General features: G+C 36.8%; 2 protein-coding genes across 2 annotated transcripts; both read right to left on the bottom strand.

The window, feature by feature from the left end:
* Positions 1-781: 781 nt before the first annotated feature.
* On the bottom strand, positions 782-9,129 carry LOC144448152 (sialin-like). The gene is made up of 10 exons (XM_078138305.1): positions 9,109-9,129; positions 6,787-6,978; positions 6,135-6,368; positions 5,582-5,669; positions 4,252-4,338; positions 3,792-3,922; positions 3,306-3,455; positions 2,638-2,770; positions 1,897-2,141; positions 782-1,021 (listed from the first exon to the last, which is right to left on the bottom strand). Exons 1-10 carry the CDS (start codon positions 9,127-9,129, stop codon positions 782-784), a joined length of 1,521 nt encoding a protein of 506 aa, XP_077994431.1.
* Positions 9,130-11,446: 2,317 nt separating this feature from the next.
* LOC144448497 (patched domain-containing protein 3-like) lies at positions 11,447-17,410 on the bottom strand. Its single transcript, XM_078138758.1, has 2 exons — positions 16,406-17,410; positions 11,447-13,610 (listed from the first exon to the last, which is right to left on the bottom strand). Exons 1-2 carry the CDS (start codon positions 17,406-17,408, stop codon positions 11,629-11,631), a joined length of 2,985 nt encoding a protein of 994 aa, XP_077994884.1. The 5' UTR covers positions 17,409-17,410; the 3' UTR covers positions 11,447-11,628.
* Positions 17,411-19,077: the final 1,667 nt, after the last annotated feature.

Here is a 19,077-nt window from a genome sequence, read left to right as displayed (position 1 = left end):
TCCTTATTAAGATAACACTAATGCAATGACCCAGGATTGAAACTCTGCCTTTCAACTTTATTCTTTTCATTGCTGGAAATACCCCTGCAACGACACCAATGGTTGAAACTGAATAAGTCCTTTAAAAATCAACAACGCAGAATTTGTAAAACTTAAGTTTTCATCAAATCAGAGTTTGCATTCTCGTACATTTGGATTTTAGTCTTTTTTCTGTAGACACAAATTTGAGATAAAATGTATTGGCGACACGCGTTTGAACTCTAATTGAATATATTTTTAACATAATGAGAAGGGTATGCTGAAATTCCAAACATAAAGATCTTTGAAAGGATGATATCCATGGCATTTGTTATACAAAGTCAAACCGATATTTTGAAAATGTACATCCTGTTTTTGGTATATAAAGTCGATCAATTGCATTAAAAAAGTCTCTGGGAAAAATTTCTTAGACTTGATATTATGTATTGTATGTATGTATGTATGTATGTATGTATGTATGTATGTATGTATGTATGTATGTATGTATGTATGTATGTATGTGTGTGTGTGTGTATGTATGTATGGATGTATGTATGTATGTATGTGAGTGAATATATATATGTATGTATGTATGTATGTATGTATGTATGTATGTGTGTATGTGTGTATGTGTGTGTGTGTGTGTGTGTGTGTGTGTTCGAAACATTAGTTGATCTGAAAGCTTTATTTGGACCGTGAAAGTTCTACTTTAATGTGGTGTTACTAAACTTCTGGTGTGCAGTGTTTCCTTATTTGATTTAACTCATTTTTGGATGTGGGTATGTTGTCCATCTGTATCGAAATTTCCCTGCATCTTGCCACTGGTAACCATCTCGACTTCATCTGGAATGTCCGCTTGAAGTTCTTTATCTTCGTAAATCTTAACTGTTGACTTTGCCCAGTCCTGTTCATCCACTTTTATGGTCAAAATAAGAACAGTGCCACCAATCACATATAGTGTTGCACATATAGCGAAGACTATCAACCACTCTGAGCGAGTATTCTGTAGATGTATGGGGATAAAACCGTGTTATTTACAAGACAATATTTTGAAGATTATGATAAACTAAATCCATTAAAAAAATTGTAAAAAGGAAAAAAAAAAAAGAATAAAAAAAAAAAAATCAAGAACAAAGATTTAACACGTATGAGGGCCTTTACCTGTTAGCGTTAGCGTTGTCGATAAGCCTCCGATATTATTGTTTAATATGTTCACTGGTCATACAGATTGGTACCTATGATCCCCAAACAACGCCGAAATCCCTCGTAGGTAACAGATTCTATTTTAGTTTTCGATGTTGGAACAGTTTTACAAGTTATGTATATATAGTGATAGGGTTCTAAGCTTAGTTGTTTGGTGGTGTACGGAGAATGTAGGCTCGGTGATGTTTTCTGACCCCCCCACCCCCCCCAGTAGATCTGGGAAAAACACTTGATATCCTCTGATAAAAGCTAGCCAAAATCAGCTCAATTCGAAACTGAGCATCTTACTGACCGTTACCGTTCACTGGCTCAGTTTATAATACAACCACACAGAAACTAATAAGAAACTACACATGCTACACTTTAAGATAACAAGATTGAATGAATACAGCTTGTTGCGACATTTTTCTAAATGGAATGAACTAAAGTGCCTCCATGTACAGACATCAGCAGACGTCAAAAAACATAGGCGTACGTATATCTACATCTAGTTAGCGTATACTTAACAAGGTTTACACAATGTAATAAACACAACTTAACAAGAAAGTGTTATCAATGCTGTATTAGTGTAGAATATATAGATTTTATTGTCTTCTGTGTGGTTGTCTATATATGGAGGACAACTTAGGGGTTGTATAATGTACCAAAACAAAGCATAAAAGGTAATAAACCTACCGCTTTGTTTGTAAGCAATCCTACTACATACGGGGCAGCGAAGCCGGTTGTAGAGGCAATCGTGTTCGTGAATCCATAAATAATTCCACCGAATCGTGGAGCTATTTCAACATGATTAACTTTGAAACCCGGATAAGCAGCACCGCCAAAGAACGTTGCTATAGAGACGAGTGCTACGGCCAATGCCTCCTTGCCACATCCTACGAAACCAGCGCCGAGAAGGAAGGCAGCCGGTAGATACATACCTAATGATAAGTCATGAGAATGGAAGAATAAAATCCTTTGAAATTGTCATATTTGAACATTTTGGACTCACAACTTCTAGTTTTGGGGCTCAAAAATGGTGTCGGTGGAAAATTGAAGCGCATGTACTGAGAATGACTACAATGAGTGGAATCTTATTTCAAAATGGCAGTAAACCAATAATGGAGTAAATATGAAGTGCTTTCAAATAAACGAATTTTTTTTTTGGACTTTTTGCTGTAACTCTTAGAGAATACAAGGAGGGTGTCATCAGTAACATTTCCACGATAATGAAAGATGTGTGTTCTTTCTAGATAGAAAAAGTGTCGTAGTAGTTTGTACAGACAGATATGACTTTCACTTTTTGAAAGAAATCTGTTGCAGTCGTACGGTCTCATAACAATGCATCTAGCAAGGCGATGAAATTGTTTTTTTTTTTAATTAATCCATAAAGTTGTACGACCACGCTCATTTGTTTTCCTTTTAAAATATACTAACCAATGGTAATTAAGGTTCTTCTGACGGATAACGTTGACAGGATCTTTCGTCTACGAAAAACATCAGCCAAAAGACCACAGCCCAGGACAGATATCCACTGCACCAGCTGAGGTAAGGCAGATATAACACCGTTCTAGAACGTAAACATTGGAAGAAAATGAATTAATATTGTATATTAATGTAGATATTACACAATGTCAGTGAGAAGCCGTATATCAAACTGTGACTCAAAGACACAATGTCTAATAACGTGCAATAAGCAAGTTTAGGAATTGATTCACGAAGAGACGTATTAGTGTGAAATTGTCATTTTACACTCGGAAATATTCTTGTAACTTTGATGGCCATAGGCTTGCTTTAGTGTTGTTCAAATTGATTAATTGTTGCGTCAATTAAACAATGCAAATGTTCCCCATCGAAGAGACATTCAATATATAGCTAGGTACTCCTATTTTCACTACATCAATTATTAATCAATAGCCAAACAAGTGTCCCAGCCCAATTCTCCAGCTCATCTCTAATGGTATATGAATGTAGTCATTGTGTACTACATGATTTCAGGAGCTGAAAGATACTTATGAATATTGGCAGTCTTTCGTGTAAAACAGTCAAACGGAATCCTGCAAAATGTCATATACGGTTGTATATAATGTACGCTCCTAGCTTACAACACGAATGTCAAATCCAAGAACTTGGTCCAAATAAGTAGGGAATGACGTCAGCAGAGTATAGAATCCCCAATTGGTGCAGAAATGACCAATCACCAGTCCCCATACTGGTAACGAAGTAAATATATTTCTCCATGGTACTTTGGGATCCTGCAAAGTTATAATCCAAATGTAAACATACTCGAAAAATACCCCATGATCGGGGGTCATGACATGGAATACTGTGTACGTTATCATCGACATTATAAAAAAATCATGTGTCCACTATATAGGGACAACCACACACACATCGACATATATAAATACACACACAAGGAAATAAACAAACAACCAAACAAGGACCAAACAAACAATACTGTCTGTATGTCTACCCCCCTCTCTCTCTCTCTCTCTCTCTCTCTCTCTCTCTCTCTCTCTCTCTCTCTCTCTCTCTCTCTCTCTCTCTCTCTCTCTCTCTCTCTCTCTCTCTCTCTCTCTCGCCCTCACTTTGTCTTCAGAACTTGGGCCAATCTCCTGTATGATATATTTCCTTTCACTTTCACTTATTCTTGGATGTTTCTCTGGCGAATCATATCCTAACAATATCCATCCTATCACCCACGTCAAACCAATACCACCTTACAATAGAGAAGAAGTACATGATACAAAAATTATAAACTCATTCACGACACTAACCCTTATATGCAACATCAATAAATCTTAATTGGGCTAGAAAAAGCCCTCAAAAAAAAAAAAAAATGTTCGAAAGTATCTTTTTTTTCTGTTGAAGTTCTTGTCCTGTATATGAGAAGCATGACTACTCTTATCGTCATTATCAAACAGTTGACTTTTTGTAATTTTTCGCAATGATTCAAATTACTTTCATGAGTGTGCTGAAATACGTATACTTTTAAAACATATGTTCCTACGAAAACATTGGTTATTATTAGAATGCTCAATGTCATACCTGACATGTAGAACACTGAATCCCATCCCGTATTAGCAGACATAACACCAGATATAGCACTGACAAAAATTGTACCAACATTAAAACCTGTAACGAACATAAGGAGAAACCTTGACATGGTTAAAATGGTGCATATAGGCTATAAAACAGTGTATGATATGATATGATATGATATGATATGATATGATATGATATATGATATGACATGATATGATATGATATATGATATGATATGATATGATATGATATGATATGATATATAATATATGATGTGATGTGATATGATATATGTTTTGATATATGATAGATATCGATATGACATGATATATGATGATATACTATGATATGCTATCATTTTATATGATATGCTATGATATACGATGTGATGTGATATGATATGATATGATATGCTATGCCATATGATATGATATATATTTTGATATGATGATATATGATATATGATGTATGATATGATATATGATATGCTATGATATGCTATGCTATGTGATATGATATGCTATGATATGATATGCTATGATATGCTATGTTATGTTATGATATGCTATGATATGTTATGATATGATATGCTATGATATGTTATGATATGCTATGATATGTTATGATATGTTATGCTATGATATGTTATGATATGTTATGCTATGATATGCTATGATATGCTATGATATGTTATGATATGTTATGATATGTTATGCTATGATATGCTATGATATGTTATGATATGTTATGATATGTTATGCTATGATATGCTATGATATGTTATGATATGTTATGATATGTTATGCTATGATATGCTATGATATGTTATGATATGTTATGCTATGATATGTTATGATATGTTATGATATGTTATGCTATGATATGTTATGCTATGATATGCTATGATATGATATGCTATGATATGCTTTGCTATGATATGCTATGATATGATATGCTATGATATGCTTTGCTATGATATGCTATGATATGATATGCTATGCTATACTATGCTATACTATGATATGCTATGATATGATATGCTATGCTATACTATGATATACTATGATATGATATGATATGCTATACTATGCTATGCTGTGATATGCTATGATATCATGTGATATAATGTGACATATGTTGTGACATCATGTCATATATCATATGGTGTGGTACGATGTATGATATGATGTGATATTATATTATTTATAATAATATATGATATGATATGATGTGATAAGATATGGCATGATATAGCCGATGGGATAGGATTTGTTTTCATACAAATGAAGAGGAAACCGAAAAAAATTCCAAGCTCTATCAACCTTAAACTCACCTGACGGTCCGATCGATATCAAGGCTGTTCTTTCCATAGGTGGAGCCCACTTACCCCACAATTGGTGATGTACCGGAAGTATGACGCTCTGTAACATATGACACATGCCGTTTATTTTGCTTTTCCTTCTAAAAGCACATATAACTCTACTACAGACTGTAATGAAATCGCTGGGTATATTTAGCAAATTAGTCTTATTTAAACAATTATCATCTAGGCAACCAAACAATCGACAAATTACACTTCGGGATATACACTACATCACACAATTACCTGTCTGTCTGTCTGTCTGTCTGTCTGTCTGTCTGTCTGTCTGTCTGTCTGTCTGTCTGTCTGTCTGTCTGTCTGTCTGTCTGTCTGGCTGGCTGGCTGGCTGTCTGTCTGTCTGTCTGTCTGAACGATGAAAACCAACAAATCATTTAGTTAACCACTAGAAATTAGGCAACAGAAAACGCATTGAAAACACGAACAGGGATAGAAATGAAATGATGCACAGCAGAACATTCATATACTGATGCATAAATTACGAGATGAATATCACAGAAATAGTTACCTGTGAAAGTCCAAGTAACAACCGAACAAAAAACAATGCCCAGAAATTTGCCCGTGCAGCCAGTGGTGTAAGTAGCGATAGTATCGAAGCAATTGACATACTTCCACCTAAGACAATCTTACCACCGACGTACTTCTCTAGCCAACCACCGAATATTTGACTAGATGCATAGCCGTAATAGTACGCCCCTAGGAGGAGACCCTGATGGTAACTGTCCCAGTAGAACTCCCCAAGCTAGAAAGGTGACACAAATGAAAGAAAAAAAACTATGTAAATACATGCCCCTGATATCTCTTCATTATACCATTTTGGACGGGACTGAATTGATAACCATTCGATTTCGCATCACAGTTGTTAGTTGCCTAAAATGTGGGCACACTATAATAGCCACCCATATACATACGTATACACACACACATACATACATACATACATACATACATACATACATACATACATACGTACATACATACATACATACATACATACATACATACATACATACATACACATACATACATACATACATAAATACATACATACACACACATACATACATACATACATACATACATACATACATACATACATGCATACATACATACATACATACATACATACATACATTGTTGACGACACTTATTAAAATTACCTCGTCCACAAGGTCTATATTACTGTCGTTCATTCCTTGGCAATCTCCACTATACCTATCAGCGTGTTTCCCTGTAGTGTTCACCATGGCAACGATGGTGACGCTGAGATTATTTCGCATACAGTACATACTAAACATTACGAAAAACATCATGCCGGCAAGAACGTGACGTGCAAGAATCTGGAAACAGACCTGGGAAATAAAGTAGAAACACTCACATGTATATTTTCTAGACAAGTTCAAATGCCCATCTGTGAATCTAGTTTCTATTATAACCTTATAGATTGCAAGTTGGATCACACTGCAGTTAAAATAAACTTTCGTAAAGAGTTTGATATAATTATGGCTTGTAAGATGATACTTAGTGTGTATACTTGGGATGGCCCTCATTTGACTTCTTGGAAGACAAGTGTTTATATACTTAAAGAACTATCCAGTATAAATAAAGTTTTAATATTCATAACCTCGATATATCGATTTGAGCGTACGTTGCCATCTCCTCGTTGGTTCTAATCACGTGGTGACGCTATTGACATCATTAATTAACATCTCTCCGCGGGTAAATTAAAAATACTCAATAAGAATTTGCATCTCTGTTGTCTGTAGAAGCTTCGTTGAAGTACAACAAACGTTAGGGAAATGCTAGTCATAGGAAACGATATGTGTCAAAGTCTCCAAACGATTAGTTACCAGGCTACATTCTTACACACAGCACACTGTTAAAGTGTTCTCATTAAATCTAGAGTTTGACGGAAAACGACAAGTAAATGACATCTGGACAACGAAGTTTAATTTATTAGGGAAGAGAAATTTATTACACAGGTCTATATTTACACAGTTTTATGTTTTGCTATTATTTCGAAATACGTCAACGAACTTAGAGATTATATGAAGTTGCTCTTGTACCAGAGGTCATGAACTCTTAGAATTACACATTCCCAAAGAAAATTGAGAACATTCGATCTCAGACTCAGGCAGGTCACCGACTGGTGTCAAGTTGAAGATCGTCAGCATCTACTTTTGATATAGATATCACAATTGTGTTTTCAACTCAATAATTGTTACAGACAAGATTGGTCAGCCTCACTTAATGACTGTCGACGCATGCTCAGTTATGTAAATTTTAAGTCAATGCTTGAACCTGAGCTGTACCTCTCATGTGTTAAAATCATAAAATTTAAATTTGATCTTGCTAAGCTCCGTTGTTCTAGTCACAATTTAGCAATTGAAGTGGTTCGCCATTGTAATCCACCTATTCCTGTGGAACTTAGAATGTGTCTATATTGTAAAAGACAAGGTTTTACAGTTGTTGAAGATGAATGTCATATATTGTTTTGCCCTTTATATAACGACCATAGAGTAGATTTTATTCCTCAAAGATTTAGAGTCCACCCCACGAAAGAAAAAGGTTTTTTCTTACTGGCATGTAAGAATGAAGTAGTCCAATACAAACTATCAGTTTTTGTTCATAAAGCTTTCAACACTCGTACTAGTTTTGTTCAGCAAACATAGATGTATATGTTCCCCCTATCATATTTTTACCTTTAATTATTTTTCCGTTAATTTTTAGTAGAATGATATTCAGTTCTTTGTTCTTTTTTTTCTCTACTGTTATGTAAAATGTTTTGTGCGATGGGCTGGCGCCTTAGCATTTGAAATAAACTACTACTACTACTCAACTCAATAATTTATTTTGATATTGATTTCACTTCAAGTACCTACTCCATAGAATTGTCACAATTTGATGAAAATGAATTGCTAATGTCAGAAAATCACTGTCTTCAGAGAGTTTCACGACTCGTGTCGCAATTTGCTTTCCATGTTATTTAAATATACCTCTGTGCCATATAATCTGTGCTGAATATCACTGAAGACAATAAGTGTAAAGATGAGCACTTCTTTGTCTTCTTGACTTTCTGTTTTCTTTCTTTAGTGATGCCTGTGCATATTCATCAAACTAATCGAAATTTGTATTCTGATCGACAACTCGTTTCTTTGGGTCGAATCAATATTTTTCAAAAACAAAAATTCAGACTTAACTGCCATATTTCTTGAGGGTATGAATTGGAAACACGGTCATTTTTTCAACTTATAGTATTCGTGTCGTTATGGTTTTCACGGGAAAATGTATCCAAAACCCCCTATTGGAATCTCGACACAACACGCCCCCTGAAACTGCAAAATCTGATGACCACGTCAAAGTAACCTCTACAATGACGTCATGAACCCCTACATGGTGGCAAATTATAACGTGGCAGTACAACAACCGTTTCCAATTTAATTGTGTCCTGGTGTAAGAAAGAAAGAAATTAGTATACTCACCAAGTTAGAGCTGTCCGCCATCTTTCACACGCAAACTAGTCAGAATAACGTTGGCAAATCTTGGTTTTACGGTCAAATATGCTTTCCTGTGACAAAGTTGACGAATGTGAATGTATCCAGAATTCTGCAAACTACATGCAACTTCATCGATGCAAAGTGGACGGCTGTGAGTATGTCGAAGTGAGAACCACGACAATTGTAGCATAAATCACAACAAAAAGGACATTTTTCATACCAACTAAGTAAATTTGATTAGAGATTTTTTGTTTGGCTCTAGAAGACGAGGATTCAAAGGTTGCACTCGCGGTCACGTGACAAACTTGAGACGTTATTTTCGTAATCATACAGTGATTTATTACACAATGACTATCGAGTTAGTATCACATTTTACATTCTAATATATGCAGTCGTTTATTGGAATATTTAACGACGGTGGTGGGAGGCTTGCACGCCATCGTACACTTTATATAAAGCGGGTAAGCTAATCTTTTATTTACATTATATATATCCACTGCTATGACTTAATCTCCTTTAACGTAGACGTAGCCACTGAAATAGGTTCCAGATATTCATTGTTTGGACGAATGAAATATTGGCACTATAACCTAGGGGTTAAATATTCATCTTAATTGTAGATGCAGTGAAGCAGATCAGCTCATTCAAGTCTGTAGATTCTATTGATTGGGGATCGATTTTGTTGGTTTGGGCCAGTCGCCAATCTGATTAAAATCTTATGTTAGTGGGTGGCCATTTCTTCACTATTAGAATTACCCTCGGTTTTTGCTTGAATATTGTCCACTCTATTACATGTCCACGTTTTGGTCAATGTCACCGCCCCTAGGAAGGAGACGCCCACTCTCGGTACAACAGAATTCAAACAGACGACAACAGACGAAGAAACTAGAGTTAAGTAACGAAATCGAGCTGTATGCACTACATCACATTTTACTCAGATTGGAATTGGGCATATCTGTGTGAAGTTGACAACGCTATAACTGTCTGTGTGGTTATATGGCGTGATTCTCAGTTATCACAAATACAGCAGTACATCTAGTGTGCAGTAACAAAATATTATATTTAATGCAAAATTCAATGAATTTGTTATATTTACAATTACATTTACAATTTGTTAGTCTTTTAGTGTAAGTTGGTGACGTTTGGCAAATTTTGGTGAAGATCGTATTCCACCAATCACGATTGACTATAAGTGTACTACACTTCATCACCCTCCTTGAACGTGTACACCTACATTAATTTCCTGTTTATGACATAAAATGTCAATCAAAGCAAAGAAATGAATGTCATACAAATTATTTAGATGTTATTTTACAATATTTTGTTCTACGTCAAGTTCAGCCAAGGAAAATACGAGTAACCTAAAGAGCCTTTGTCACTACGAGTCGCTAGACGAGACGAATAGTGACAAAGCCCTTATTAGGTCACAGGTATTTTCTGGCTGAATGAAGAAAAATGTTGGAGAATAACATAATTATACCAGCGCCGGTAATATGGAACAAAATCGAAGACATTAATTGCAATTCTGAACGTTTTGACTCATATTTTGAACACAGCAGAACCAGTGACGCAGACACGGATTGTTGTGACGTTGACGCGTGTTGTCGTGACGTAGAACAACCATGGTATATATTCAATATTTATGGCTTGTGCATGATGTAATGAACTTGTCCTGTATTGTAACGTTAAGTTCGTGTTTGTATGCCTGTCAGTGCTACGTGAATTATTACAACATCCATGTAAAAGTCTTGACCAATTTTCTGGTGATACTGATATGTTTCGTTATAAAAGTACAAACATCTAAAATAAATAACATTTGAAGCAATTTCATAACTTTGTTAAATGACAACCGATTACTGAATAAATGTTATCTCTGCGTTTACACTTAGTAAAGGGATAACCTTGAGTATGGAGATATATTAATCATAGATATATGATTGAAAATAATGATCATGTTAAACTAAAACAAGCACAAAAATACACACACACATACATACATACATACATACATACATACATACATACACACACACACATACATACATACATACATACACACACATACATACATACATACATACATACACACATACATACATTCATACATACATACACATACATACATACATACATACATACATACATCCATCCATCCATCCATCCATCCATCCATACATACATACATACATACATACATACATACATACATACATTATACATACATACACACAAACATACATACACACAACAGAAACATTAGTATTCGTTTTCATAAACTTGTAAGACGGTGGATAACATAAGTTTACAATTTCATAATTCTGGGAATAAATATTATTATCCTATAATAGCTTCACCTCTCTTGTCAGTACTCATAAACATCCCAATGTTTAATAAAATATGAAAGATTTTAATTTTTGATTATGTAAATGAGAAATTAGCCAATGCCAAAACGGTGTTTTCACGATACTTGATTAATTGACTGCCATATGAGAGTTGACGACAATTCTATTGAAAATAACTCATAGGTCTATCTCCTGGTATCCTGGTGTGCCCTGGCAGAGGTCGCATCACTATCCCAGATGTCGCCCTTCTCTGAAGCTGCGAACTGAATTCAGACTCTACAGACACTGGTCGTGTGTTTCCAATACCAGCTGTTCCGTTTAAATGAGGATTTGGTGGTGGTTCAGCACGACGTCCATTTCTCCAGTAGCGAGAACAGACTTCAGTCAACCAGGTGTTCATACTGGGAGTCATTAACGGATTTTCGCCCTCTGTTTCATCGTCTGGGATTGGCTGTAGTGTTGGGTTTGCAGCATGTCCGTTCATTAAACCCAGATTGTCAAAACCAAAAACTGAAGCCGGTCTGTGATAGAACGCACTCATTGGTCGTTCGCGTTTAAAGTCTTCAGTGATTGGTACTTTCGTGTCATCTTCTACAGGCTCCTTCGCTGTGCCGCAAGGGCCAACTAGAGTTAAAATCACGGGTAAAAATAACAATCCGTGGACAGCCCCGAAAAGAATGACCAGAAACATGGTTTTGAAAAATGTCCGAAAGATGTAGGACTCCGAAGTTGATAGAATGACAACGCCTAGAATAGTTGACAGCGCTCCTTCCAATATCGGCCAACCGAGTGAATACAGGGCATCTACTGCTCGACGATTGCGTGATTTATATGGTGCGATGACGAAAGCGTAGGTGATGTGTGCTGAGAAGTCTACACTGAATCCAATACAAATAATGATGTTTATCATAGAAATCGAGTCTAATCGGACATCCCATAATGTCATAAAACCGACAACACCGACCGAAATCGTTGCTATGGCAAATGTGACGTAAATCGAACAGATTGGGTGAGGAATTAAAATCAAAGAAACTAAAAACATAGCGGCAGCAGCGATACCAATGTTTTGTAATGTGTTGGGAAGAACGGCGATGTATTGTTCGTAGAATATGAAGGCTGGGTGGAAGGTAAACATCGTAAAGTTAGATTTTTCAACGATACGTCGGGCGTCGATCATCATTTGTCGTTCTCGGTTGGCTGTGTTCATGTCCTTAGAAAAGACATACAATCGCGAAGATTCAATGCTTGTATTATCGTTGTTGAAATTGATGTCGATCTTGTAAGGATTTACTGCAGGAAGAAAATGATCCCTCAAGTTTAAGATGAATGATTCTTCATCGGTGTATGTCATACTGTTATCTGCCATGAACTTCAGAAACGTTCTCAGCCATGACTGAGTGACGTCAGAATTGTCATGGAAATAGTCATTCGTCTCAAAATCTTGGGTGATTTTCTCAATTTCGTCTTGAACTTTAGAATCTGAGTAGTCTATTTTTTCATCAATAACTATGGCAACGGCCGGACCGTAAACTTTAAAATACTCGTCTTCCAAGTCATAAAATTCAACTGCATATGAATCATCATTGGCGAGATTTTTTAATCGGATTCCCTCCTGGAGTTGTAAGCATCCCCAGACAGCGACTCCTAGGTAACCAGCAAATAACAGAATCGTAACAATCTTCATAGGGATTTTTGTAATGAACGGTCCGTAGTGATTCTTGAAAAAGTTCGCTATAGCATGGTCGCTGTGTTCACTTGGTGGTGTCTTCTCCGATGACCCTCCAGCACAGAAAATTCGATACCCTGACGACTCAATCTCTTCCTTCGGTCGTACCTTCATGCACGTCATACAATGTCTGTTCGCGGCCTCACGACGGCCCATAAACGTCATACAAGCACCAAAGAACGTAATCTGATATGCGTAGTCGAATAAAACAGCGACGCCGGTATAGATACAGAAGATTCGGACAGATGGAAAATACGTTATAGCGCCAACACCGAAAGCTAAGAAATCTGTAATGCTGGTGATAGTGATTGACATGGCGGCTTCTGAGTACGCCTCTCCCATACGTTGTTCGACACTAAGCCGAGGGGACGTTCTTCGCCATGCTGCTATCATAATAAACATATCGTCTACTCCGATACCTATTGAAGAAAATGAAATAAACTTTGTTTAATATCCCAATATGTACTGGTACAGTTTACACAGAACGGAGAAATAAGTGGAGACTGAACACAGTTTAATTTTTGCGATTTTTTCTTTTCTCTTTTTCAGCTAAGGGAGTGTTCGCCAGAAGACTTTACACATACATTTATTGCTAACACCGATCATTTGACGAGGTGAGATTGTTGTTTGACTCGCTAGCTTTCATTGCTGAACACGACAGGATTGTGATTGAAGAAAGAGTTTTGTTTACGTTTATTCAGCTTTTAGTCTTATTTTTTGACTGACTGAAACATGACTCATCGTACAAAGCTATACAGTCTCATGTCTTAAATTGATCACGTCGAAATGTACTTTGTATGACTTTGTCTCGTTTTCTCTACAATTAATTAATTAATTGCAAGAAAACCATTTACAATATTTTTCATTGTAGTTTAAATTATTTAATTCAGATTTTAAATTTGATCTGTCTGTCTGTCTGTCTGTCTGTCTGTCTGTCTGTCTGTCTGTCTGTCTGTCTGTCTGTCTGTCTGTCTGTCTGTCTGTCTGTCTGTCTGTGTCTCCATCCCATTCTCTTAATATGGTAATGGGTTAGTGCAATACATTATCAATATGTATGTCTACAATGCAAGTTTTCCTCAACGTCTTCTGCATGTAGGAAGCCATTAATTTGTAATTTTCATTTAGGCCAAAATAAAAATTGTGTGGTTCCTATTACGCTCAATTTTAGAATAGGTGGGGTAGGCAGATTTTTTAATATATCTATTTTTTCATGTGTGTGTGTGTGTGTGTGTGTGTGTGTGAATGTCTAGTTCAGGTAGTTATGTTTTCCGTTGTTTTCCCAAATGGTTTCTGTGTTACTGGTTTCTTCCTATCAGATGTACAACATTACAGACTGGAAGAGCAGTTTTATATTGTCTTTTTAGGTCGATGTCAGTTTCCGCATCCACTATTTCTCGCGAGACTTCACACAATTTTCACGATTTTATTTCGTAAAAAATGTTTATGGTTGGCAGTAAAAAAAAACTAGGTGGGGGTTGGGTAATCGGAACCAAACAATTGTTTTAGGCCATACCATAGCTCAAATTTGTTACACCAGTACCTTAGCATGCGCATGTCTGCTTTGAATGAAAGACTAGTTGCCCTAAAGCATGAACTATGTATAATATCCTGAATAGAAATCCTACACTTAAACACTGATGTTATTTTTATTATAAAATGATACCCACTTCTGTGTTTGTCGTACAACACTCGTTACTTCTCCTTCTTAACCAATTACCTTCGAACTATATGTAGATTCAGAAGTGTCGAATCACGACATATGCATTGTAAGCAGCACAATAGTTTTCCTCTGACGTAATGAAAAATAACACATCTTCGCCATGCGACTCAGATGCATGTACTTTTACGACACCATCTCTACAATCATGTAGCGATTTACTAGATGTGTAAGAACGCTAGCGGTATGGATCAGGTTTCTAGATTATGATAATATGATCGTCACATTTCTCTCACGGAAATTTTATATCTTCAAGATTCAATACACATTCACATCTCAGTTTTACTATGGAAGTATCATGATCACCATTCCATGATTTGTTGTGTATTTGAGTATTTCAATAATATATGGTAATATTCACAAATTAATTTAATGTCACTGCATGGTATTGAAACAATTATCATGACATCATCACAAAATCAGCTTCATTTTTATTAGATTGTGATTTTGGAGATTTTTTTTTATGCTAGGCCTAACAAAATTGTTTGGTTCCGGTTACCCGACCCTACCTAGTTTTTCACTGCCGACCTTAAAGTTAGTTTTACGTATTCGAGAAAAATAAATATAATCGCGAAAATTGTTAATAGTGGATGCGGAAACTGACATCAACTTAAAAAAATTATAAAACTATTCTTCCAATCTGTAGCGGCTGTACATCTGGTGGTATGAAACTAATAACACAGAGACCATACGGAAAAGAACGGAAAACATAACTACTTGAACTAGACACTCACACTTGAGAAAAATTATCTACCAACCCCACCTATTCTAAAATTAAGCATAATCGGAACCATGCACTTTTTTTAGGCCTTACCTGTTTGCTATATATGACTACCTCGGAAATGTGTCTGACAAGTATCGTTGTAGAAATAACTGCTGAAATTTTTGGTTGACGACATTTAGTATCAGGCAATTTCCCGCCAAGTTGGTTGAATGACAACATTTCTTGTTTCAATTAAAAGTTTTTGCGCATTTTTACTTTATTTAGGCTGATATCCTAGAATATATTCTTGTTTGTAAAGTGAAATCAAAATATTCCTTCAATAATCTTCAGCGTAATACAACCTGCATGATTTTCAACGCTTGGCAGTGAAGACGATAACATGACATGCAGAGGTCACGAAAGGGCGAGGTCAAACGTACAGACCATCGTCCTTCGTTTTATATACACAATGCTCTAGGTGATGAACGACCACAACGTGCATAGCATTTAATATGGCATATTACATGTATTTCTAAAAAGTGAACCCATTATCGGTTATTCAGCTTATCTATAGTAGGGGAATATATGTTATACCGATCACAGATAGTTTGATATATGGAGAAGACTACATTCATATTTTATCGAAAATAGAATTTTAACTAGTCCTGCTTCCAGACGGAGTAATTCGGGACTCGATTTATGTCCCTCCCTTCTCCCACGTTAGTCAGCATCGCGTCCCATACACCGTCTAGCAAGCAGGACTAGAGTTTAACGCATTCTTCAACTGAACTTACCTAAAATCAGAAATGGCATAGAGGCGACTACATTGATGAATGGTAGACCACAGTAACTACACAAACCAAGAGATGAGATGACAGCCAACCCTGCAGACAGTACACCAAGCTGACCTAGCCATGGTTTACTACGTACCCAGTCAGCCATTACACAGCATATAATAGAGAATGTGATCAACACGGTGAACGTTATGGAAAACAGGGGGATAACGCTGAGACTACTCTCAGCAAGTTCAAGTTCTTGAGTCTGTGATGTGAAATATGCAATATTAATGTTTTCAGAATCATATTTAGCCATCTCGTCCAAAAACTTGAGCTCCCAAGCCTTGCTCCTCCTTTCCTTGGCATTGGTGTTTATTTTCAGGAAGTAAAAAAGCTGAATGGCGTCGACTGATTTGATTGTTTCTTCATCGTCGTACAAGGTAACGCCACCGAGTCCAGAACCTATGAAATCCTGCCTTATCGAACTAGTGTGCAATGGAAACGTTACGTTCAAGTCGTTGACGGTGCTGGCATTGTAGTTATAAAGATCAAGTATAGCATTTTGATTGCAAGTGCCGTCCCATTTACCACATAAATCTCCATATGTGTACACTTTCCCGTCATCCGTGATGTTGATCTTCGTAACAAAGTCGTGAACAACCATGACTTCATGTAGTGTATTTTCTCTCAATACGTTACCGCCAACCTTCGCAGTCACTATCAGGCGACCATACCGACCTAACGTATTCTGTCTAACGGCGTCAAATTCGTCGTCGTCGTTTAGAGGAAACAGTTCCTCGGCCCTGTCTCTGTCCTTCATGGCTTGACTGCCCTCCGGAGTGAACAAGTACTCGACGTCCGTATTTTGGTTAAAGAACACCATACCCGCCGCCAGTCCAGCTGCTACAAGGAGTGGCATGATTAGAAAAGGTACAGGGTGTCTGCCAATGAATCTTCCATACCGATGGAAGAGAGCGCTCAGCCTCTTTTCTACGCAATCGTACTGACAATCGCACCCCATGTTCAGTTGTTTGCAACGATCGATCCTCTAGGCTTTAGAAAGTTGACTACAGGTCGGCCGTTGTGAGTCACGTGATCTTGTTTGTGTGCGTGACCTCGAGGCAAGCTGGTGTCACACGCTTTCACTGGGTGTACACACATACAAATATAGAATACATGTATATCTATTTAGATAATTATATAGTCAAGTGATGACCAACTGTATATCTTGTCTGGATATCCTTTGAGAAAGAATATTGATTCGAAACGTCAGGATTGAATTTGTTTATCAGGACTGTTCTATTAATTACTTTTGCACTCCTCTACCTGCATAGACCCGGATCCCACTACCGGATACACACACGCAATAAAATCCAACAAGTGCTATATATAAGGGTGACGCCGGTCGACAAAGGAGCTTTCAGTTTTGGTATGCTTGGAACCCGGATACAGAACTTGATGCCGGACCTTTAGGAAATTAGGGGAATAGAAGGGAAGAAGGTGCACTAGTAGCCATTCGTGTAGTTGCCATTAGGCCAAATAAAAAAAAGTTGTTTGGTTCCGGTTACCCGATCCCACCTAGTTTTTCACCCCGACCCTAGACTTTTTCTTTACATATTCGAGAAAAAAATAAGAAAATCGCGAAAATTGTGAAGTCTCCCAAGAAATAGTGGATGCGGAAACTGACATCAACTGAAAAAAGACATTATAAAACTGTTCTTCCAATGGCTGTACATCTGATGAGAACAAACCAATAACACAGAGACCATGGAAAACAACAGAAAAAAAACATAACTACCTGAACTAGACACTCACATACGAAGAAAAAATAAACTTAGACAATAAAATAAAGAAATCTGCCTACCAAACTTATTCTAAAATTGAATGTAATCGGAACCACATAATTTTTTTACGCCTTAGCACGGTACACCCACACATTGAAATCCTCTTCTACAACTGGCCCCTATTAGATATTTAGTAGGGTCTATGAGTAAACATAGCTAATTGGTCACCTCAAATATAACTTTCAATCGTGGGGTTTTTAGTTGTGACTTTTTTGCCTGGCATATTTTGTACTTGTAGTCAGTACTTGATCATTTACAAGCTAAATATTTGGTACATCAAGTACAAGAATCACAGTGTTTACTGCTTTCAATGCCATCCTAATATGTACGTGTACAAGCTTGAGTGCAATGGCACGTCCCCACTCTATTGCACGTGCAGGAGCTTGGCAATATACATTTTCAAACAAATTACATGACGCCAGACGACGTTTATATTTTGCTGTCATCATCGAATACTCCACGCATGCAAAAAGAATAACATAATTGCTGTATACAATTTTCAATAACAATATGTGCGAGCTTTGGAACTTGCCAGGGTCACAGTTTTGGTTTTACCGTGACTGTTTGACTCTTTCTAGATCTATTTGATTGTATCGATATCAAATCCAGTGTTTCATTTGCTTCTCGCATTGTTTGTCACACTCGGCCCTTCACCCAGGTCTGAAAATATGCACCCCGCTGCCGTTCACTCCGACGTCTTCTTTGGAACGGAAACATGTCGGAGTGAACGCCGGGGTATATATTTTCAGAGAGCTATAACCCACACTTAAGAAAAAGAGTAACGTCTTCCAGGAAACAGTGTGACTGGCGCTAAAAACCATCGTATGGACAACTTGGACGGGTTAT

Source organism: Glandiceps talaboti, chromosome 17 (genome assembly GCF_964340395.1).
Source record: "Glandiceps talaboti chromosome 17, keGlaTala1.1, whole genome shotgun sequence".
NCBI classification, from domain to species: Eukaryota; Metazoa; Hemichordata; class Enteropneusta; family Spengelidae; genus Glandiceps; species Glandiceps talaboti.
This window is presented reverse-complemented; position numbering and strand designations above follow the sequence as displayed.